Source organism: Idiotropiscis lumnitzeri, chromosome 18 (assembly GCF_059441095.1).
Source record: "Idiotropiscis lumnitzeri isolate Australia: NSW breed Sydney's pygmy pipehorse chromosome 18, RoL_Ilum_1.0, whole genome shotgun sequence".
Taxonomy (NCBI): domain Eukaryota; kingdom Metazoa; phylum Chordata; class Actinopteri; order Syngnathiformes; family Syngnathidae; genus Idiotropiscis; species Idiotropiscis lumnitzeri.
In genome coordinates this window covers 1,835,335-1,855,624 of record NC_142408.1, presented here as the reverse complement: position 1 = coordinate 1,855,624, position 20,290 = coordinate 1,835,335, and the positions used below count along the sequence as shown (strand labels likewise).

Genomic DNA, 20,290 nt, shown 5'->3' with positions numbered 1-20,290 from the left:
TTAACAAAGAAAGAAAACTATGTTTACATAATTGTAAATATTCTTTCTTTTCTGAGTAGGATTTTATGCCCGCCAGTAATATAAACACCTTTATAAAAGCACATTTTAGTTGGAATTTTACATTTATGAATTAAAAAAAAATATAGAGGCGCGCTTGATGCGGGACGGTTTACAGTGACGTCACCACGGCTCTTGTTTCTATGGCAACGATTCAAGGCTTCTCCCCGAGAGGATCATGGGATAAATGTGTTGCCTATGAAACGGAGGGAGTTTCGAATTTATTTCTTTTCATTAGCTGCGTTTGAATGTGATCGAGACTCGATACATTTCTAATTTATGCAACGCGACGTTTAAGCGATAACAGACAAGCACGACCATTACGTTGGAAATACTCGGGCTTCCTTTTCTCCGTACAATTAGCTCGGTGGCTAATGCTATCAGCTGCTGTGTGGAGTCGTCAGGAGCAACAAAATGGGCGAACAAAGAAATTAGTCGGGCCCCCTTTTCTTTTTTTAAACATACCTTGTTGTTAAATGTGCCAACAAGTGTCACAAAATGTCCGCAGCGTGGCCGAAGCCACTTGAATGGCTCAGCGAAGATGGCAGTGATGATGATGGTGAAGAAGAGGGCGTTTCATCCTTACCTGGGTATGTACGAGCTAGTTAGCAAAACGTAGTACAAAAAGTAGAGACGCATATCTGGACAATACTTCTCGGAGATGAATTCGCATTGGAAGACCTGTTTATTTTCTGTTTAAATAGTGCCACGTCTATAAGGAACGTGACTATGTGGGATGGGCAGTAGAGCTGAGAACGCGATTGCGCGCATAAAAACAAACAAACGAAAAAAACAGCAGAAGCTTCTCTGTCAACGCTAGAAGCACCAAACCTGAGTTAATCGTAAAATAAGCAGTCTGGCATTGGCAGAGAACATTTGATAATTTGTTCATTGGCACAACCCACATACTAAGCTTTTCTGCTCATCACACAAATGGAAGTTAGCAACGATATAGGATTTATTACACAAATGCATTGTTATAACAAATAAATAACTTTCATTCAACATTATAACATTCTCTACGCCCTTAGAAAAGTTTTTTATTTTTAATTATTGCTACACTTCGCAATTCATATCAAATGGCGCATCATCCGAGTACAAAGCATTCTCGTTTTCTTCCTTTCAGGTGGCCCTCTGTTAAATATTCGAAGAAGGAACGTCAATAAGTTCTTCCTGATAGCATCGTTTAACACTGATGGTGTCTCGCCACAAGCATGGAACTGAAGCTAGAAGTGGTCTTGTCCTCCAGAATCAAGCGAAAGAAGCCATGGCCACGATTTTGCTGGCTTGGACAGGTACATATAAAAACAAAATCACCTGTTTCCAGAGCATGAGTAGAGTTGTAATGTTTGCAATCAAATTCCAGTTAAAGGTTAAGATGGGAAATTTATGAAATATTCCCATATGGAAGCATCCACTGGACTTAACTAGGAATTAAATGAAACTATCACATTCAAGAGTAAATACAAACCATTTATTTTGCCATAAACTGGCAACCCTGCAAAATTGATAGCTCGCCCTGCCGGCATGAGATCTCATTAAAGTACGTAAATAGCTCTCTTGATAACAGATTTTGCAACCCTAATAAGTACAAATTCCTCCCTGGTACTGCAGGAGAAGGAATGTGTCTTCTTGTTCGACGACAAACGGATCAGCGAGATCAACATGGTGTCCGGTCGTACCAAGAAGAAGACCCCCAAACTTCATCCTTTGCTCAACAACGTGGTGACGATGGCGCCGTCCCGCAATGGTAAGTTTAAATGTCAAGAGTTAAAAGCGTCCCATTGCTTGAAATAAAACATTAACGACACTTTTTTCGTGTTTCCCAGGTTTGTGGTTTTGTGGACTTTTAACCTCAGGGGAGCTCTTTTTATGGAATAGGGACAATGACTTGTTGAGGAACGTCACAGCGGTCCCCGAAATCGTTCAAATAATTGCTGCTATTCAAGGTAGGCCTCAAGCAGTGTAATCAATTTTTGTACATCATTGACTTCATATTAATGCATTTTTTTCAGGGGATTCCACACAGCTGTCTGTCCAAGTGTCAAGTGATGGAACGCGCGTTTTGTTGGTCACCACATCGGGGCAAGTGTTCCTGTGGGAATGCACGGACATCGAGGATTTGACTTTGGTGTGCGACGGCACCGTGAAAGGACGCTGGGCACAAGTGCAGCTGCCTCACAACATCTCTGTGCCCACTTTGAAGGACAAAGAAGCATCCCAGTGCAGCGTCTTTGTGCAAAGCCAGGTTTCATGCGGCACTTCCGTCAAAAGTCCCGGTGGTTCGTGTGTGTACACAATGTTGTGAACGTTAATTTTTCATTTCAGAGTATCGGTGATGTCTGCTTAGCCGCATTTGTATTCACATCTGGGAAGAAGCTCATCATCACCTGCCTCAAAATTCAGTGGATGGATCATGATGTGCGCTTTAGGTTAATTAGCTCTTTAGGATACAGCATACAATGGGCCACCAAGACGTACCTCATGTCTCGTCTCACCCCGCCCTGCCAAGCGGTCAAGTCCAGAGGGGCGCTGGTGGTCGACTTCTCGCCTGATGGACAACTGCTAGCTGTCGTGCTGAACCAGCGGCAGCCCAAGGTGAGCATCTACATGTTCTGTCTCATCTCATACATGTGAGCTGGCTCTGTAATGTCAAAAATGTTTATTGTGAATGTAGGCTACGCAGGTTTTATTTGTGAGCACACTGAATTTTGTCTCCGTGTCAAGCGGTCTTGGAAGATGCGGATGTAAAACAGAGCAGATTCCTTCCAAGTACACAAGGTGGACTAACACTAATGGGAGTTGATTTGATTTTGCGCAGAACTTGAAAGATTTTAAAACTCGTTTCTTTAGGTCATACTGGGTCGGCAGTCTCAGCTGGTCACATGACGGCCTTTTCCTGGCCTGCGTTCTGAAGAGAGGCGCCCTCCTGATCCTGACTCGTCTCGGCGGGCTCCTCACGCTAACCAGCTCCGGGTGCAATATCGACTTTGCACCCGCGCACTTCCTGCCCCTTCACCCGCTGGTCACTTACCGGTTAGTCTTCATCAAAGTATACTGTGTGATTAGCCTTCTCATTTATACACAATCAGCAGCCAATAAGGTTGATGTACGAAATGTGTTTTTTCCACCATGCAGACCTCCAACCGGAGGAGCGGAGGGCCACCTGTCCAGCTCCAGCGTATCGGCGCGAGACGCCATGAGGCAGCGCTATTCCGTCACGTGGCACCCGCGCCTCTCGTACTGCATCGTGTCCGACGGCTACATGGCCACTGTGCTGAGGGTCCTCAACAGGCCGTCTCCCGCAATGCTGGTGAAAAATTTGTTGGATAACACCAGCAAGGAGCTTCAGAAGGCCTGCCAGCTTCTGGATACATCTCAGGTACTCAAGCAGGAACTTGACATATGGTGCTGTGTTAAGACTTATGAAGTAAGATAAAGAGTTTTGTGATTGTGAGTTCCATGCTACTATGTTTTAACTTGCCCAAAATTCCTACTTTGTCCCGTAAATTTCCCTAAGCAAAATCCCCAATGGGGACATTTTTAGAGATGTTCCTAATTCTTCACGTTTCAGAACTATTTTTCACCTTTCTAAAATGAACATTTCCCCCTGAATTGTTTATTTTTATATTCATGTCATAATTCCTAGAGCAATGGAGAGAAAAGTTCCAAATGCTTCCGCATATCTGAACCAATTCAATCCATTCCAATATCATTAAATGTTCATCTCATCCCAAGAGATCTTTTGTTTTTCCAAAAATTCCCACCTTTCTCGGTATTTCACCTTTTTATATGACGGCTCACAAATTAATGGCATTTTTTTTTTTTTAATATTCCTTTTCCTGTCCATTCTAGCATCAAACTATTGAGTACGCTTTTTGTCATCAAGTCACTATTTTGTTTGTATTTCATGGTTGGTTGGCTCAGATAATGGATGGGTGAATAATTTCCTCAATTTCTCTAAATTCTAAAGCATTTTATTTGTTTAGCATCATCTCTTTTTCCACAGAAATGACATTTTCTATTTCATGTTTTGTTTGTATCGCTCACTCTAGATGTACGTGAGGACGTGTTTGGAGTCGTACCTCGATCTCGATGCCAAGCCTTTCACCACGAGTGGGCCTCACCCTGCTGAATCGATCGCATCTGCAGCCACGCACGAGTCCACCTTGCCTTTCTTTCTGCAGGACCAGGACCAGGGCACCTTCAGTGGCACCAAGGAGCTGTTTGAAAGAGTTCAGGTCTGTCCAAACTAGATTTGTGCAACATTGCGCCAGGGTTGTTGCATTCATTGCAGGTGCTTATTTTTGAATTAGCAGACAAATGATTCTGCATTTATTTCAGTGGTTCATTTGAAAAAGGAAAACTCACTTACAGGATGTTCCCCAAAAATTCATCATTTGAAATAGCTGTACTGTAATTACTGTACCAAATTCAAGTGAAATATTCCATCACATTTTTGTGTGGGATTTTCTTTCCAGTCCTTCTTTGAGGACGACTCCGATATAGACGGGCCACCTCCTGGTTCTCAGCTGGGGGACAGCGGACGATTTGAGTTTGCCTCCATGTTCGATACTCTCCATGCTTTGGACACAGAGACTGACCTTAACCAAGATCACGAAGAGGACTTTGAGATGACCGTACGTCATCTTCGTCGGGATCTCGGGAAGATCCAGAATGGGCTGTTGACGGCGTGGGCTCTCTGCATGTCTCTGGGAGCCGCCGTGGAAAACCGAGCCCACCTGCTTAAATGTACCAGCTTCCTCATGGCGCAGCTTGCCGCTTTGTTCCACTTGATGCCAAACGAAACTGCCCATTGTGGGAAAAGCGGCCCCTCCGGTTCTGTTTGCATCCTGGAGCTTCTCAAAGCACTCTTCTCATTCCTCCCGTGGGATAACAATCACTCGGACGGGCCTCCTGGTCTGGGGTTGGCGGTGGAGCTCAGTAAGCGTCTGGTCCACCTGCTGCTAACGCCGCCACCAGAGTCCAACCCAGCAGCTTGTGTGGACAGACTATCCAGAGCGGTGCTCATCCTCCAGTTAGCCTCCCAAGCCCTCGACTCCGCGTACAGCCTGCAGCAAAGAACCGTGTGGTCCTCGGCGGAGAAGTCCCCTCAACTTTCTGCTTCAGATGTCCACCACGTGCCACTGCTACGAGATTACGGGGAGAACCAAAGTGACTTTGTTCATCAGGTACCCCAGGTGCTCCTACCCCAGCGACCATCCAGCAGGTTTGCTTTTTTTTCCATTATTTGAACAGACAATGCAGACCGCAGCCAAGTCGATACAACGACTAAAAAGAAAAATTCTTTATACACCATTTTGGCATAATATTTTGTGGAATTTGGTCAACACTAATTTACAAAAACTGAAAACATACACCTGTTTTGCTTGACATGTATGTTTGAAATGTTGATTTGACGTGACTTCCAGACTGGTTGGCGTGTGGCAGTGGGTCTACAAGATCAGCCGGCATTACAAGGAGGACATGCGAAGCCTTAAGGCGGACAATGACTGGGAGGAAGCGGACGAGGAACATTTATCAATCGTCATGTCCAAAATTCAAGCAGCTCTGCAAGCGACCGGAGAGAAACTCGAAGAGGGTCCTGCACTGCTGAGTCACACGGGTAAAAAAAAAAAAAAAAAAAAAAAAAAAACAACCCTTGGCGGTTCTCAATTTTTTTACTATTCCGATTTCCAATTGTACAGGTAAATGTGACGGATATCTAATTTCATTAGACCATAACCAATTTTCTCATGTGTGTTTGGGAGGTTTTGTTATGGTCATTTTGGTCAAAATGAGTGTGGTTAATTCTGAACACAGCTAGATCCACAACTAAAAGAGGGTGTGCACACTTATACAACCACAATATCTCAGTTATTTATTTTTATATCGCCTCTCTGAAAATATTTTGTTTTTATTTTTCTTCAAATGGGTTTTACAGGATAAAGGTCGTATTAATTGTTTAATTTTTTTAGTATTTGTGTGTACTGGTATGTACACGTCACCAATTTGTGTATTCGGATAATGTTAAGCCGTCATTGACCCGATATATCTGAACTTTTGTGTTTTCATTGCTCTGACATTTACGGCTGGCCGCTTGAAAGCAAAACACTCTTATTGCATTATTTTGACCCATGCAGGGTTGATCCATCCTAAATAAGACTTATTTCCTCAGGTGAAGAACTATTCCTATGTGGCTTGTACCAGAACAGCGCTGAGACATGGCACACCCAAATTTGGGAGGAGAGCAAAAAAAGTAAGTTGTGTTCAACCTCCGACGGACTGTCAAATAGTACAAATATTCCTCTCTTTCTTAGGTTGTCGGCGTAGCGCCTTCCAGGAAACGAGACTTTGTCTGGCTCTCCTCTACAGCCTTTTGTCCCAGTACCATCTAAAGGAAGCCGTAGCGTTGGGAGAACACATGGCCCACTTGGCGCTGCACAAAGTTGGACACCACAATGATCACGTGACTTGCACAACAGGTCAGTCAATGCAGTTGGACGAACAGCGCCAAGTTTGTCCAAAGGTGTTCAAGGTCTAATTTTTTGCTTTGCAGCCGACCCGCTTCTGCCGACGAACCTTCACGGCGACGCGGTCATTGCCGTCATTCAGACCCTGGCGAGGTTCATGGCTTCTTATTTTACCAATCGGCCGCTCAACATCCTGCCTGCACACCACGTGGCCATCCTGCCGCCGTTACATCTACCTCATGGTTTGTGATGTCTTGACATTCACAGAAAATGTGAAATGAGTGACACAAGTGTGGGCGGGTGGGGAGTCAAAAGATGAGAAGAATGTTTTTTCATAATTTGTCCCTTTTTTGCAAAATTGAAAAATACTAATAATCAAGCAACTTTTGCATTTTTTTTTTTTTTTTAATTTTGATTGCCGATTTGTGATGCAGCCTCAAACGTGGGACGCCTGGTACCGCTGTGTCAGGAAGCGGCGGCTCGAGCGGTTCGCCAGCAGCAATTGTCGGAGAAGTGGACCGTGGACTACGCCGTGGACCTTCTCCTACTCGGAGGTCTGCTCCCCGAGACGGCGTGGCTGGCGTACACACTCGGGGACTGGAAGACGTCCGCCTCGGTCAGCCTGGCTTATATGTACTACTGCGCCGGCCACAAGGACATGACTCGGTCAGCATGAGATGGAGTGCTTTTGTGCTCTTTTCACTTTCCTGTCTTACTGAGATGATTTTTTTTTTTTTTCTAAACAGGATCAACAGACGCGAGCTTCACCTTCCAAAAGCTTTTCTCCCTGAAAGCATTTTTCAGGCAGAGTTGCAGTGTCTTTTGGGCAGTGACGTTGAAGAGCAGAGCGATTTCAACGAGACAAGATTTGCAGGTGTGTACGCATGATAAAACAGCCGCTTTAATCCATCAATCCATGTGTCTGTTTTGTTTGACTAGAGCCTGTGGAAGGACAAGACTTGGATGCATTGCAGGGCTCCGCCCAGGAGATCCTAAAAGCATCCGTCATCGCTGGTGTGGATGTTTTAACTTCACAATTGACTTCTTTTATGGAATCAGCCAAAGAGCTGTGCTCAAGCCTGTCCGCTTTGGTGCACAGTGGACTGTATTTGCCGTCCCCGCCTCTGTATTGTCCTCAGCCTTCTCCTAACACTCAGGTACAAAACACACAAAGTGACATTTTCATGTTGGGCTGGGACATAAGGCCTTTACACCAAATCTCAATGTTTTTTTTTTTTTTTCTCACAAAAGTCAAATTGCACAAATATAACCACACACATGCACACATTTTGCTGTGACCTTTTAAAATCTAATTTTGTTTTTCCAACTTTCAGGATCCTGTGGGGACATTGGGACAGCTCGCAGAAGAGGCGACACGCCACAAAGTGTCCGGCGTGCTCCAGAGGATCCTGCTCCTCCTCAGGTCGGCTCGATGTTGCCACCCAGCTGCTCAGTGGTACGTCAGCAACCTGCTGCGAGCCCGCCACCAACTACACAAGGTACTCGAGATTTAAGGTCCTCTTTCGGGACTAGGTGTGCCATAATAAAACATATTTATTTATTTTAGATCAAGACAAAGTACGCCTACCCATCCTTCCCCAAAGAGGAAAAGGCTCTCCCAGAGGGCCTGATGAAGTTTGTCAGCCATGGTGGATTCTTCAGACGAAGTCATAGCAGAGCTCTGGACTCTGATTCCAGTCAAACTATTAGTAAGAAACCACTTCATACGCCGTAAGCCAGCAGTTCTAAACTAGATGTTTAATTTCCAAGAAATTATGTTCGAAACCAATCAAAAGCACTTATGATTTTGACGTACTGACACATAAATCTGCCATCTCTGTGCTCTTAAAGTTGATTTTTGAGGCATTTATTAGTGCCATATCTTCTTAAAATTTTAGTACTATGGACTAAAGTTACATTTTTCATGATAAAGCTAAAAAGTATTATGAAAATAAAGTTACATTTTTGACATTCATTAAATGTTGACTTTTACTCACATTTGCAACGGTTCTTTGCGAAAAACTTTATTCTGAATATATTACATTTTTTAATACAGGCAAAATATGTTTGGCGTTGTAACAAGGGGTACACATGGCAGTAATGTAGGGCGGGCGTCTGAGGGTGTACCTGGAAACATTTCTAAGGAGTGAACCCAATATGTTTACTTTCCGGTCCTGACTTTATTTTTATCCTCAAGTGTGTTTTAGGGAGCTGTGTGGTTTATGCTGGATGCTTCATGTCAGGGATCAGCTTTCTGTTGCCTGCAGGCGGTTTCAGGCTGTCAGAATGCAGCAGGTATCACAATAATGTTGGATTGTGTGGAATTACCTTTTCACTGTTCAAGGCCTGACCATGTTTTTATTTTGTGTCCTTAAAGACCCCTGATGATTCGCAAGTGCATTCATCTTGTGTTGCTGCTCTTCTCTGGGCCCATCGCTATTTGCCTTTCTCTCACTTCCTGAACACCGAGGAAATCCTGCAGGACCTCCTGCTCAGCCTGTTGGCCGAATTACCGCCGCTTACTCTGGTGAATTGTTTGTTCCTCTTTCCTCCCCCAGACATGGGAAAACAATCAATAAATTGATATTTTGTTGCTCTTCCTCCCTAGGTGGCTGACACGCTGGTACTTGCCTTCCCCGAGAAGGAAGAGTCTGTCAGAGTCTCCCTGAGAGAGAAGTATAACTCACTGCTGCAAAGCTTGAGGCAATGCATCGTCCTTGGTACATCATAGTCGGACAGATTTCTGTATAGTCGTGCAAATTGTGCTAGTTTATTGGTGCTCGTGAATGTATGTATGCATGTTAATATTTTCTTGCACTTCATCATGTAGTCGCACAACACAAGCTTTGTTGTTCATAATAAAGCTTAATAATTTGTGGTTGATGTGTACAACTGTACAATCTTACAATTTCCTTTTCATGAAACTAATATTGCCATAAGGTATTAAACTGATGCCTAAAGTAATGATCCAAAGTATACATTTCATTTTTATTGTCATTTTAAAATTAACATTTTAAAAGTAATTTGTTTGATTTTCATTTTTAACATGTAATGTGTGTAACCAAATCACTTGGAAAAATTTCCGCATGATGATCAATCTAAATTGATAAAATCTCACATGGTTTTCATGATGTCCTAAATAGTCTTGGTGAGACCTAACGAAGTGGAGAAAGAGAACCTAAACGCTTCTGCTTTCCATCCACTAGAGGACGACAAAGAGCCGGGCAGTAAGCCCATGAAAGCTCTGATCCAAGAAAAGCTCCGGCTGAGGAGAAAGCACCTGGGCCGCTTGCTGAGGCACCTGGCCCCCCTGGAGCTTCAACTGTGGGAAAAAGACGAGGACGAAGAAGACAAACACCAAACGGCGGCTTTGAGTACTCACTCACCGGTCAGGAGTGTGAGCGCTAACTCTTTAACCGAATGCGTTGATGGAGAAAATGCGGAGAACACATCTGAGGCTGTCTCACCTGATGCTCACATCCCATCTGTACCCAGGTAGCCAGTGTGCAATTATAGCAGAGATGTTATGATTTCTCACAAAATCGACTACAGTCACACGCTGTTTGAAATTAAAGTTGCTCTGACTTAAGGTGTGCACGTGTCTACAAAAGAAAATCCCAAGCTAGAACATTAAGCAAAGGTGTTTCTGTTCAAAGTGTTCATTTGGAGAATGATTATGGACCTGATCGGAAAAGGCATGTACACGCTGTGTACAAAAAAAAACTATAAATCAGGTCAACTAAACCGGAGTTCATTGAAACTAAATGAATTGATAAACTGTATTAATCACCCAGCTATAGCCTCAACAAGGATTTTCTGTCGTGTGCTTATTGTCTTGTCTTCCTACAGGGAGGTGAAAATGAAAGCAAAAAGGACTGCTGTTCCGCCAAAGAAGGCCCTTAAGGATGTACAGCCACCCTCACTCCCAGTCGTTGGCACCTGGGAGTTTGAGCTGGAAGACGATGAGTACCTCATCTTCCTTGAACTTTTTCTCAGCTACATGCTGGAGAAGGAGAATAGCGATGGGGGCGAGCCTCCCTTGCTCAAGTCCTTTTGCTCCACTCTACGCGACAGGGAGCTGCACTCCCTCACCTTCGACGTGCTCACCACCATGCACCGCCGCCAAAGAGACGGCCAGCACCCGGCCAGGAAGCACTGCGGCAACCAACTCCCGGTCTTTAGAGCCGGATGCTGCCCGAGGGCGGCGAAGGACTGTACGACCCCTGAGTCGCAGACTTCAGCAGCCAGGAGTGACGCTTGCGAATCCAAAAGCAACTTCTCTGCATCTGCTCCGTCTGAGCTGAGGACAGAGAGGCAGATGGGTTTGTTTGGCCTCCGACATCAGAAGGGAGGCGCCGGTTCTGATGCTGATCAAAGCGCCTTGGCGCTCGCCTCATCAATCAACGCGGATGCCATTTTAGAACTTCAACAAGTCCTGGATACTAAATTAGAGGCCAAGTTTCCAGTGCTGGGCAGGCTGCTGGAGTGGATGCTACGCTGGGCCGACAAGAGGGTGCTCCATGGGCATACCAGCAACAAGATGAAGAAGAAGTCAAAAGGAGAAGGAACGTGCGAGGATGGGATAGTCATCCGCGTCAGAACTTCGGCGCCGGCGCTGCTCACTTCTCTGAGCCTGCTGGAGCGAAGATTTATGAATCCGCTCCAGACAGGCTGCACAGATGCACGATGCACCGTCGGCCCGCTGCTGCAATCGGAGGCGGATGCAAGGCTTGAGAGACAGAGCAATGTTGATACCAGCTGCTCAAGATTGGGTAACATTCCAGTCGCTAATCTGGATCGCAACATGGATCAAGAAGAACTTTCTATGTGAGTCTTTTCTTTTTCTTATACCAGAAATGCCATATTAGAAATTTGCCTTGATTCAGGTTTTGTGGTTCACCATAAAACATCCTGAATTTTATGTATCTATGCGTATGTTCTCGTAGTTGTTCTCACACGGACGAACCAGAGGAGCTGAAGTCTCAGAGGACATTCCTCCCGGACGAGCCCGACCAAGTCAATTTGAGCGCTCCGATCGCAAGCGCCGCATCGCAGCGACCGTGTTTTGATGATTTGGATGTCACGCCAGAAAAAGAAGGCACGATATCCCCGTCAGTCAGCGCGTCAGCTGTAATAAATCATCCGAAGTCAACGGCAACGTGTTTTTGTCTCAGGCAAAAGCAGCGATGAGCGCACAGAGCAGTCATCGTCTCTCTCGAACGGGATCACGTCTGAAAACCTCTGCTCGCCTCAAGCGGTCAAGATCATTCTTTCACTACGGCTGTTTTACGATGCAGTTGTCACGTTTAAGCAAATATCTACGTTATTTTCTTTTCAGAGTTTAAGGCTTGGAGAACTGACTGAGACCTCCAGCTCAACATCTCCGTGAGTTCTGAATGTCAAATGATTCAGTATTTAAAAAACTAATTTAAATTCATGCCAACTTTTACATATAATCAAATAATAGTACAGCAATTCTCATCGTTGCCATACCTCTTTTGTTGGTTAAGCTTCAGTCAGGCCGGAAGCCATCCAGTGACGCGGTCACCGAGTGGTCCGATCCCACAAATTCCGTCGTCAGTCCAGCCTCAGTCGTCGCTTCACACCGAGCTTCCCCATTCAAGAGCGACTCCGTACCCCAACACACCGTTCGACCAGCCCGGTTCTCAAGCTCACACTTCCGCCGCTGCCGCACCCGCTCTGGATCATTTTGGCCCGCACCAACCATCCTCCCTTCAGGCTCTATCAATGAGACAGCGCCTGGGTGAAGATTTGTACCGGTTGGTCCAGGTAACAAACACTCCCTGAGTTGCCTCCATCGATGCATTCACGCTTACCTGATGGTTTAAATGTTGGCCCTGTGCTACAGAATATCAACTACATGAGCCTGATGGATGTTTTGGGAGCTTCATTTTCCAATCTGCAAGTTGCCCAGCAGAATTTAGCTCAATCCAATATGACCCCCTCGCACCATCATGTGCCTTCATCTTACATGACCAACGCGCCACCTCAAAATGATCCCCAAACCGCGCCGACCCCTGCAGTGTCTCAATCCCAAATTCATGTGCCTCATCCACACTCGAACAACCCTCCGTATGCCTACCAGACTCCCACACGCAGTACTCAAGAACCTGATCATGTCAGCAATCTTACCTATGCTAGTCATGACACAGGAGCAGTCATCCAGGTATGTTTTTTACTCGATACATACTCATCTAGGAGGCTTGGCGTTTAATTTCTGCGTTTGCGTGTTGTCATTTGTTGCCTGCGGGATTTCACATACTCGGGTTTATTCAGATGGAAATTTACATCTCGTACGCGACCCACAAATTTGTTTAGCAGGAGCGCCTGACACATACAAAAAAAAAAAATCTTCCCCTGTTGCCTGTTTAACTTGGCTACAAGAATTTTGGTAGAAATGTTTATCATGAGTAAATAGACAAAAAAAAGTCTCTGGAAGACATGCCACAAAAGACAAGTGTACAATTTGGGTTCAAAGCGACCACTTGGTCATTTGAAGGTGTCCTTCACGGATGAACTAGTCTGCGAGATTTTGGCCAACTGTGAGAATGTGAGTAAATGTTTATCTATGTGCCCTGCAGTTGCCTAGCGACCCGTTCGAGGTCGAGAAGTAAAGTTATATGCAATCGAATCCAGCTCATGGCAACCCAAAAAAAAAAAATTATGCATGATTAGCCTTTGCGCTGTGTTTTGTGTTTAGATTGTCTCCTCAGCCAGCAAGGCTATTTGTTCACACAACGTCGTTCGTGTGTTTAACACGGTAGTTTAACATAAACAAGATGAGGATCGGGGAAAAAAGCGATCGCGGAACTATTTCTGCGGGTGTTCTGGTGCAGAGCTGTGTGCGTAATTGCGCACAGCGAACTTTACCGTAACTTGTCCAATTTAAAACTGTTTTCCGTGCTTCCCTAAGCGTTTTACTTGGGTCCATATTTTTTTTGCATTCGTACCTTTACGTGCATTTCTTTCCTTACACTCCCGTGCAGTCGTGGCGAATCCGTCATTGAATGTGGGACCACGTCATAGTGTGAGCGCACCTGTTTGTTAAAAGATGACGCGGGTGACGCTTTGTTTAGTATAATGTTGACACGACTAATTCAATCGGGACCACTTTGTCCTATTCATCTGTGCTTCCTTGGAGCCACACGTGTTCCTTTATTAGCGCCTATTTTTAATGCAAATTCATTGTTGTCACTTTCTCATTCGCAGGAATTTCCACCCCTTTCGGTGCAGGCGGAGTCAACAGATATTCACTTTCAGGAAAGCACCGGGTTAATCCCATCCACCGAAGGGTTTCTGATCACTTCTAACAATAATACGATAGCGCCCTCTATCGGTAATGTTAATACAGACCCGGCCTCTCAAGCCTCGGGCCTCAAGTTACTCCAACTGCAAAGTGGAAAGAAGAGAGACAAGAAAAGGACTAAGAGCGTGTCTGCAAAAAGACTCCTTCGGTTTAGCCATAGCACTCAAACCGAGTCTCCTTCGAGGAGCTCTCGTCACCGGAATTCCGCATTTGAGGCGACACACGGCATCCGTCTTCTGCGCCTGCAGCCTGGCGCACAACGACACATCAACCACCCCAAACTACATTCAACACCTCCTCCTCCTCCCAAGCATTTCTTTCTCCCTTTGGTGTCGCCCTCCAAACTCCAGCTTCTACGTTTAGACTCTCATCCAAGAAGGGTGAGTGTTGTATACCCAACAGTGGCAGAAGGGGCAAAAAAGACCACACTCAGAAATGTACTTACTTACTTATTTTTACTAATGTGCTACTGTCAGCTCTTTTCGATGTTTGAAACATATCACTGTTGTTTTTTAAATCCGTTTGATTTGTGATTTTATTACTTCCCACCCCTGCCAAAGAGCATCACTCAGTCTTTCAGTGTTTTCCGTAGATGTCCACCCCGGCTCCTCGCTCGTCCCAAAAGGCTCGCCTCATCTCCCTGGAAGAGTTGGCGGGTTTGGTGGCTGGGAGGCGCAACTCGGAAGAAGCTCGTCTGCAACTGCTCAGAGTCAACGACTCTACTGAAACGCACCGAGGCACAACGCCTTCCTCCAGCTCCAGCAAGAGGCACGATAACCTCGAGTGTGATACCGATGGCTTTTTTTTTTTCATCATAGCTCTTTGGCTAACTGTGTGATTATAGGCAGAAGAGAAGAGAGAGGGCACTGATGTCAAATCAGCCAAGTGAGCATGTCATCACCACACAAGAGGTAGAGCATTTTAAAAAATCTAAACAATGACAACATTTTCATTAATAATTTTTATTATTATTATTTATTTATGATTATTTTTTTTTAGCCTAAAGTAGACCCAGAGGAAATCACCCCTGCACAGAATGCTCCCATTCAACGTGGGTGGTACCAAATATTCTAAAATGGACTGTTCTGTTTGAGCTCACTGTCATGAAGTTTTTGTGCTTCTGCCGTCGTCAGCCGCCATTCCAATTCCCTCAAGATCGAACCGCTCCATGCCGCCTGGTCGCACATTATTAGACAAGTCAAGAGCGACTTCCGCCGAGCTCCATGCCTTCGCGTCCACGTGTAAAACACCACCAAAGTGCCTCGATGCTTTCACCAACACAGAGCCAAGTAAGGCTTTTGGAAATCCCGGTGCACTAGCCGTTGTCTGTTGCTTTTCTTATCTAAAGTCAGCTTTTGTAGACTCCATTCAGCCTGTGACCCAAAGAGGACAAGCGCTGTAGAAAATGGATGGATTTTCATGTGGAGTATGAGAAAGGATCATGCTGTTTTTTTTTGTTTTTTTTTCCTCCTTCCAGAATGTTCTCCCATGCTTGTGGACAAAGCGGTGTGTATGCAAGCCTCCCTATTAGCCACCACTTCTACAGGCAAGTCAAAAGAACACATTCCAGAGAAGCTGTACAGGGAGAGCCCATCTCAAGATGCAGATGACGTCCCGTCATTCCAAGAAAAGAGGAATTTGGTAAGATTTTAATCAGGGATGGCTTTGTGTCCCTGAACATATTTTCGACACTGATTTTAAAAATGTTGTAATTATTTTGGTAGCACATCATGTTTGTGAGATTTTTTAAATTTGATTTATAGAAGCTTGCGCAATACAAATTTTACCAAATGTTGTAACTTATAGCGATGCCGTTTGAGAGGGAAAAGAAATCCACCTGTTGCCGAACCTAACACTTATTTATTACTAAATATAATACACTCTATTATTATTATTATTATTATTATTCATACCTGACGTGCCATCTGATTATTTGTATTAATTTTTATGATGGTTAGCTACTTTTGAACAGAAGTAAAGGAAAATATTTCGTTTGAAACCTGCAATCCAATAAAATGTGAAGAACACCACATGAACATTCTTGTCATTACTGCCAGGATCAGCGCGGCCGCAACTTCTTGAGCGTCCTTGACATCGAAGATGGGAGGCAGCATCGGGATTTGCCTCTTGCCAGCTCCGGAACCAAAAAAGCTTCCTCCATCCCTCCTGTACTCACACCTGCTCAGCTTCACATGCTCGCCACTTCCTGCATGAAGAACACTCTTCCTGCCAATGAGAAAACTCCCACTCAATCTGGTCTGAATTTGATAAAAAAAAAAAATATATATTTTTATTTCTCTTTTATTATTTCATTACTGTATATTTTTAGAATGTTACTAAAATTCAGAATAGAATCATAATTTCCTCATTAAAAAATGCATTAAAGCTGTTTTTTTAGGTGCAAGGCTGGAAAGGATTAATGGCATTGCCAATCATTTCGTGGTCACGGAATAAATTAAACCCACATCTCAAGGCAACTTTCAATTTGTTTTTACATTGTAGATACCCGCGAGAGCACCGCTGAGCCCTACAGAGAACCAGAGAGTGTCTACTCTGAACATCTACGTGACGCGGAGGTTTGTAAAGCCATCAGGACAAGAAGAAAAGAGAGACCTCACAACTTGGAACCAGAGAGAGTCTACCCTGAGGAGCTACTTGACTCTGAGCTCACTGCAGCGATGAAGACACCGAGGAGAGATCAACCTCACCACAAGGAACGAGAGAAAGTCTCTCCGCTTTCCAGTGAAGATTCAACCGACTCTGAGCTTTCAAAGGCAATCAAGACTCCAAGAATAGACGAAACTCGCAATCTTCCGTCGGAAACCGCCGCGGTCTGGTTCTCGTCACACCTGTCCAAACTGGATTCCCAGCTGGCTGCGCTGCAGAGCATCGCCGACTGTCTGGAAAAGGACATGCCTCAGTCCAGAATTCCGAAGGAGGTATTTTCACATTGCATATTCAACCTATTCTGATTTTCAAAACTGAAATACTGCCTCATTTTATGTTTATGTAGCCATCCAAGCCACAGCAAGTTTCCTCTGTCTTACCTCCGAATGTGAAGCCCACCGTAAGAAAAACAGTAAGACTGTCTCTGCCCGCAGAAGAGCCCAAAACACAACCAAAACACGCTCACATCAGTGTGAGAAAGAACATCCATGAAACCAGTAAGTTATTCTTTTTTTTTTAACCCTGCTATGAAAGCGAACACGTGGAAATGTTGTATCAGTGCTGACAAATAAGTTCAATGTCGTGTTCAAAAGGAAACAAACCAGCTAATGATGTTTAAGTAAACCTCTGCCGTTAGCATCTCTCCCACAGCGGTGTCACGTACGGACGCCTTAGTTATTTTTTTTGTTAAACGAGGTCAGGGGCCGACAATTTTTATGGATAAAGCCGGGAACGGTACAGAGATCGCGGCCGGAGGGCGGGGGACTGACCGGAAAAAAAGGGTCAAGTGCCCGGCTCTGGAAAGAAACAAAAGGCGAGTTGAAAATAAACCTCTTTAATAAATAAATGACATTTTAATCACCCCAAAGGAGCCGTACAGCCTCAACCTCACGTTGCACCGGAACCTGACATCCGCGGGGAGGAGGAAAAGGATGAGAAAGAAGACGTGTTTCACAATGTCAACCACGGCCTCGACCGAAAGCCGTCGGCTCTGCATGCGACTTCTTCTTCTTCTCAGCTTCGTCACGGCCAGCAGCAAAGCCTTCCACGTAAAGACGTTTCATTCATTCAGAAATTTTCTCATCAATGTGTAGGAGCCAACAGCTGTACTTGTGCTCGTTTAGTATGACATAAGACGTCTTGTTCATCATATTGCAATATTTTGTTCCTCCAGCAGAGCATCTTTCAACTATTACTTTGGAAACATTTGACGAGTACGTGGATTTTAAGATGTACGTATATACACGCACACACACGCTCACACACACACACACCTAAAAACAAATTAAAACTGAACTACAAACTTGCAATGAAAAATAAAACCCAATCAATGCTGTATATTTCTTTAAAAAAGAAAAAAAAAAGGCCCCATGCTGAGGTGTAATGACCAATCACGGCTCAGCTTGCAAATGTCACATGACCAAACTTAAACTTACTGTGATGTTATTTTGAGTCAACAAAAGAAAAAAAAACATCAAAAAATGTTCCTTGATGGCTTTGCGAGATTTTGTGAGCTTTTTGGTTTACAACTGTTCATTCACTCACTGCGCCGTCGTCCTGTGCGTGTGTGTGTGGGGGGGGGGGGGGTGCGTGTGTGTGTGTGTGTGAACTCCAGGACGGCTGACGAGAGTCTGGACCAAACCGGGTTGTCCGATACAGCGGAGATCCTGGAAGGTTTGGTGCGAGAAGGTTATTTATCCCAGACTGACCTGGACGCATCTTTAACAAACACGTTGGAAAGCAGGTACGCTTCTCGATTGCTCGTGTCTTGTGAGCATCGCGGATCTGAAAAACAATGTGGCTCGCGTAGCAGCAGGAAGGAGCAGCGAGAACCAAGTCGGCAGATTTTCCCGGGACGGGCCGTTCCCGACGAGGACGACGACAGACGGGAAGTGAGGATCTGGATGAGACGCAAGCAGAGGGAGAGACACTCTGTGTATCAAAAACAGAAAGCCGGCCTGCGCGAAAGGGAGATCAAACCTTTTTCCAAAACTCCGGTCGGGTCATTCTTCAGCTTTTAAGAATTTTCCCACCCTGTCACATCCATGTGGTTGCTCATCTGTGCTCTTCTGCATTGCAGAAATCAACCAGCCAAGTGACCAGCAGGCGAAACACACAAGAAAAGCAAAAGTAAGAACTACTCGAAAGGTGCCATATAGAATTTTTACTTTATGGTTGCGTGTATACAAATAGTGGCTTCACTTCAGTTTCTGGAAATGACACCAAGTACATCAAATTAAAATCAACATCATGAGGATGCTAATCCTGCAATTTGGGGGAAAAAATATTTAATTAAATTTTTTCCCCAAGTATTTATTATATTATATCTATCTGCCAGGGCCTTGCTTTTGAAACAATTCAACCAGAGGCTCCGCGACGCCACCTCGTTGGCAGATCAACTTCGCGCCAGCCCCTTTCCCAGCTCTCGTGTTTTAGTCATTGATGCTCCCGCCATCAGGTCCGCCTCCGCCCCAGCTTCCGCTGGCAATCACAGGTACCATTATGAACTAAAACTATACACAAAATGTTTGTACGAAGGTCTTAAATGATCTTGCCTGGATTTGATCCAATTCAAATCTTCTCTGCGGGATTTATAGCAAAGAGAAAAGTCTAAAGCGTGCCTCAGGTCAAACGCCCGCCCAGCGTCGTCCTTGGACTGCCGAAGCGCCTGGAAGACCTTCTGAGGACAGCAGGAGGCCCGAACTCCAGCAAAGGCCAGGTAGCCTCCGTAAAATAGCGCATTGGTGATCCAATTAGAGCATCACAATTCTTAGAATGCTTTTGGAAAGTATTCCCATCGCTTCACTTTTTTTTTTTTTACCGCCTTATTCTAAAATGGAATGAATTCCTTTTTCTTTCAAATTCTTCACACTAAATCTATGAAGTTCTTTGTCAATGTCAGGAACCTCTCTGTCAAAGGAGCGTCCGGTTTCGTCCGCCAGGGCCCACGAGGACCAGCATAGGACACAGCAGGGCGTCAATTTGGTACTGTCTCAACTTATTCGAGAGAAGGACAACGACAGCAGAGCGGGCGTAGCAGGGATGAACTGGCTAGATAAACTCTCGGAGAGCGGCGGCAGCCTCAGCGAAATCGACTGGGCGGCCATTGAGAGGATGGCGGCTACGGCGGAAACCTGAATGTCTGCGTCTCTGGCAAAATTCAACATGAAAGGGAATTTATGTGCCTTTTCAATACATACGTACCGAGTTATGAATGGTCGCTCGGTCCAGTTTTATTTGTTCTCATGTTTTTTTCCCACATTTTTTTTTAGTTTTGTGTGTTGAATTTGGAGGAAAAAAAGAACTTAAATCCATTATAGAATAAGGTTTAAACATAAAATGTGTGTGTGTGTGGGGGGGTGAAGTTCTCAATGCTTTCTGGATGCACTCACTATATGTGCACTATTTTTGAAATTTGAAGTTGTGTTCCACTTTTCTGCTTGAGTGTTTCTACGTTCTCACTTTTGTACACACCGTCTTAATTAAATGTCACTTTTAATCATTTTACCGTCTTACTTTTTTCCAAAAGGGACATATCATAGAATATTGAATTTATTGTATTTGAGACACATGAAGGTAAAGACTTACTGGTGTGAAAAGAAATATATAACTTGTTTTCCCTTAAAAGGAGTTACATTTTGAATGACAACACCTGTCAGTAATTCAAATACTCATCAATAAAATAAATTGCAAGTGAGTGAAAATGAAACTGCGTATGCCTTTACTGCTATTAATGCTCCATATGTTTGGCTGTTATTTCCGGACT

The 20,290-nt window shown here is 44.5% G+C and overlaps 1 protein-coding gene across 4 annotated transcripts; it reads left to right on the top strand.

The window, feature by feature from the left end:
* Window positions 1-244: 244 nt before the first annotated feature.
* Window positions 245-20,233, top strand: cplane1 (ciliogenesis and planar polarity effector 1). 4 transcript variants are annotated; one of them, XM_088282146.1, is made up of 47 exons: window positions 245-647; window positions 1,184-1,352; window positions 1,672-1,807; window positions 1,887-2,006; window positions 2,073-2,305; window positions 2,386-2,655; window positions 2,735-2,838; window positions 2,911-3,093; window positions 3,196-3,439; window positions 4,113-4,298; window positions 4,539-5,287; window positions 5,490-5,683; window positions 6,236-6,316; window positions 6,378-6,542; window positions 6,617-6,772; window positions 6,965-7,196; window positions 7,277-7,404; window positions 7,470-7,687; window positions 7,865-8,029; window positions 8,098-8,239; window positions 8,728-8,825; window positions 8,908-9,057; window positions 9,139-9,250; window positions 9,737-10,025; window positions 10,380-11,357; window positions 11,477-11,628; window positions 11,705-11,787; window positions 11,869-11,915; window positions 12,041-12,320; window positions 12,400-12,717; window positions 13,761-14,237; window positions 14,450-14,625; window positions 14,702-14,768; window positions 14,857-14,908; window positions 14,991-15,146; window positions 15,335-15,498; window positions 15,915-16,113; window positions 16,360-16,796; window positions 16,871-17,021; window positions 17,394-17,573; window positions 17,702-17,756; window positions 18,140-18,268; window positions 18,335-18,521; window positions 18,605-18,654; window positions 18,863-19,018; window positions 19,122-19,243; window positions 19,427-20,233. In XM_088282146.1, exons 2-47 carry the CDS (start codon window positions 1,272-1,274, stop codon window positions 19,660-19,662), a joined length of 9,288 nt encoding a protein of 3,095 aa, XP_088138272.1. In that variant the 5' UTR covers window positions 245-647; window positions 1,184-1,271; the 3' UTR covers window positions 19,663-20,233. The 4 variants fall into 4 exon arrangements, with proteins under 4 accessions (XP_088138272.1, XP_088138274.1, XP_088138271.1 ...); XM_088282148.1 differs by having other exon boundaries at window positions 17,699-17,756; window positions 18,338-18,521; XM_088282145.1 differs by having other exon boundaries at window positions 17,699-17,756.
* The last annotated feature ends 57 nt before the right edge of the window (window positions 20,234-20,290 follow it).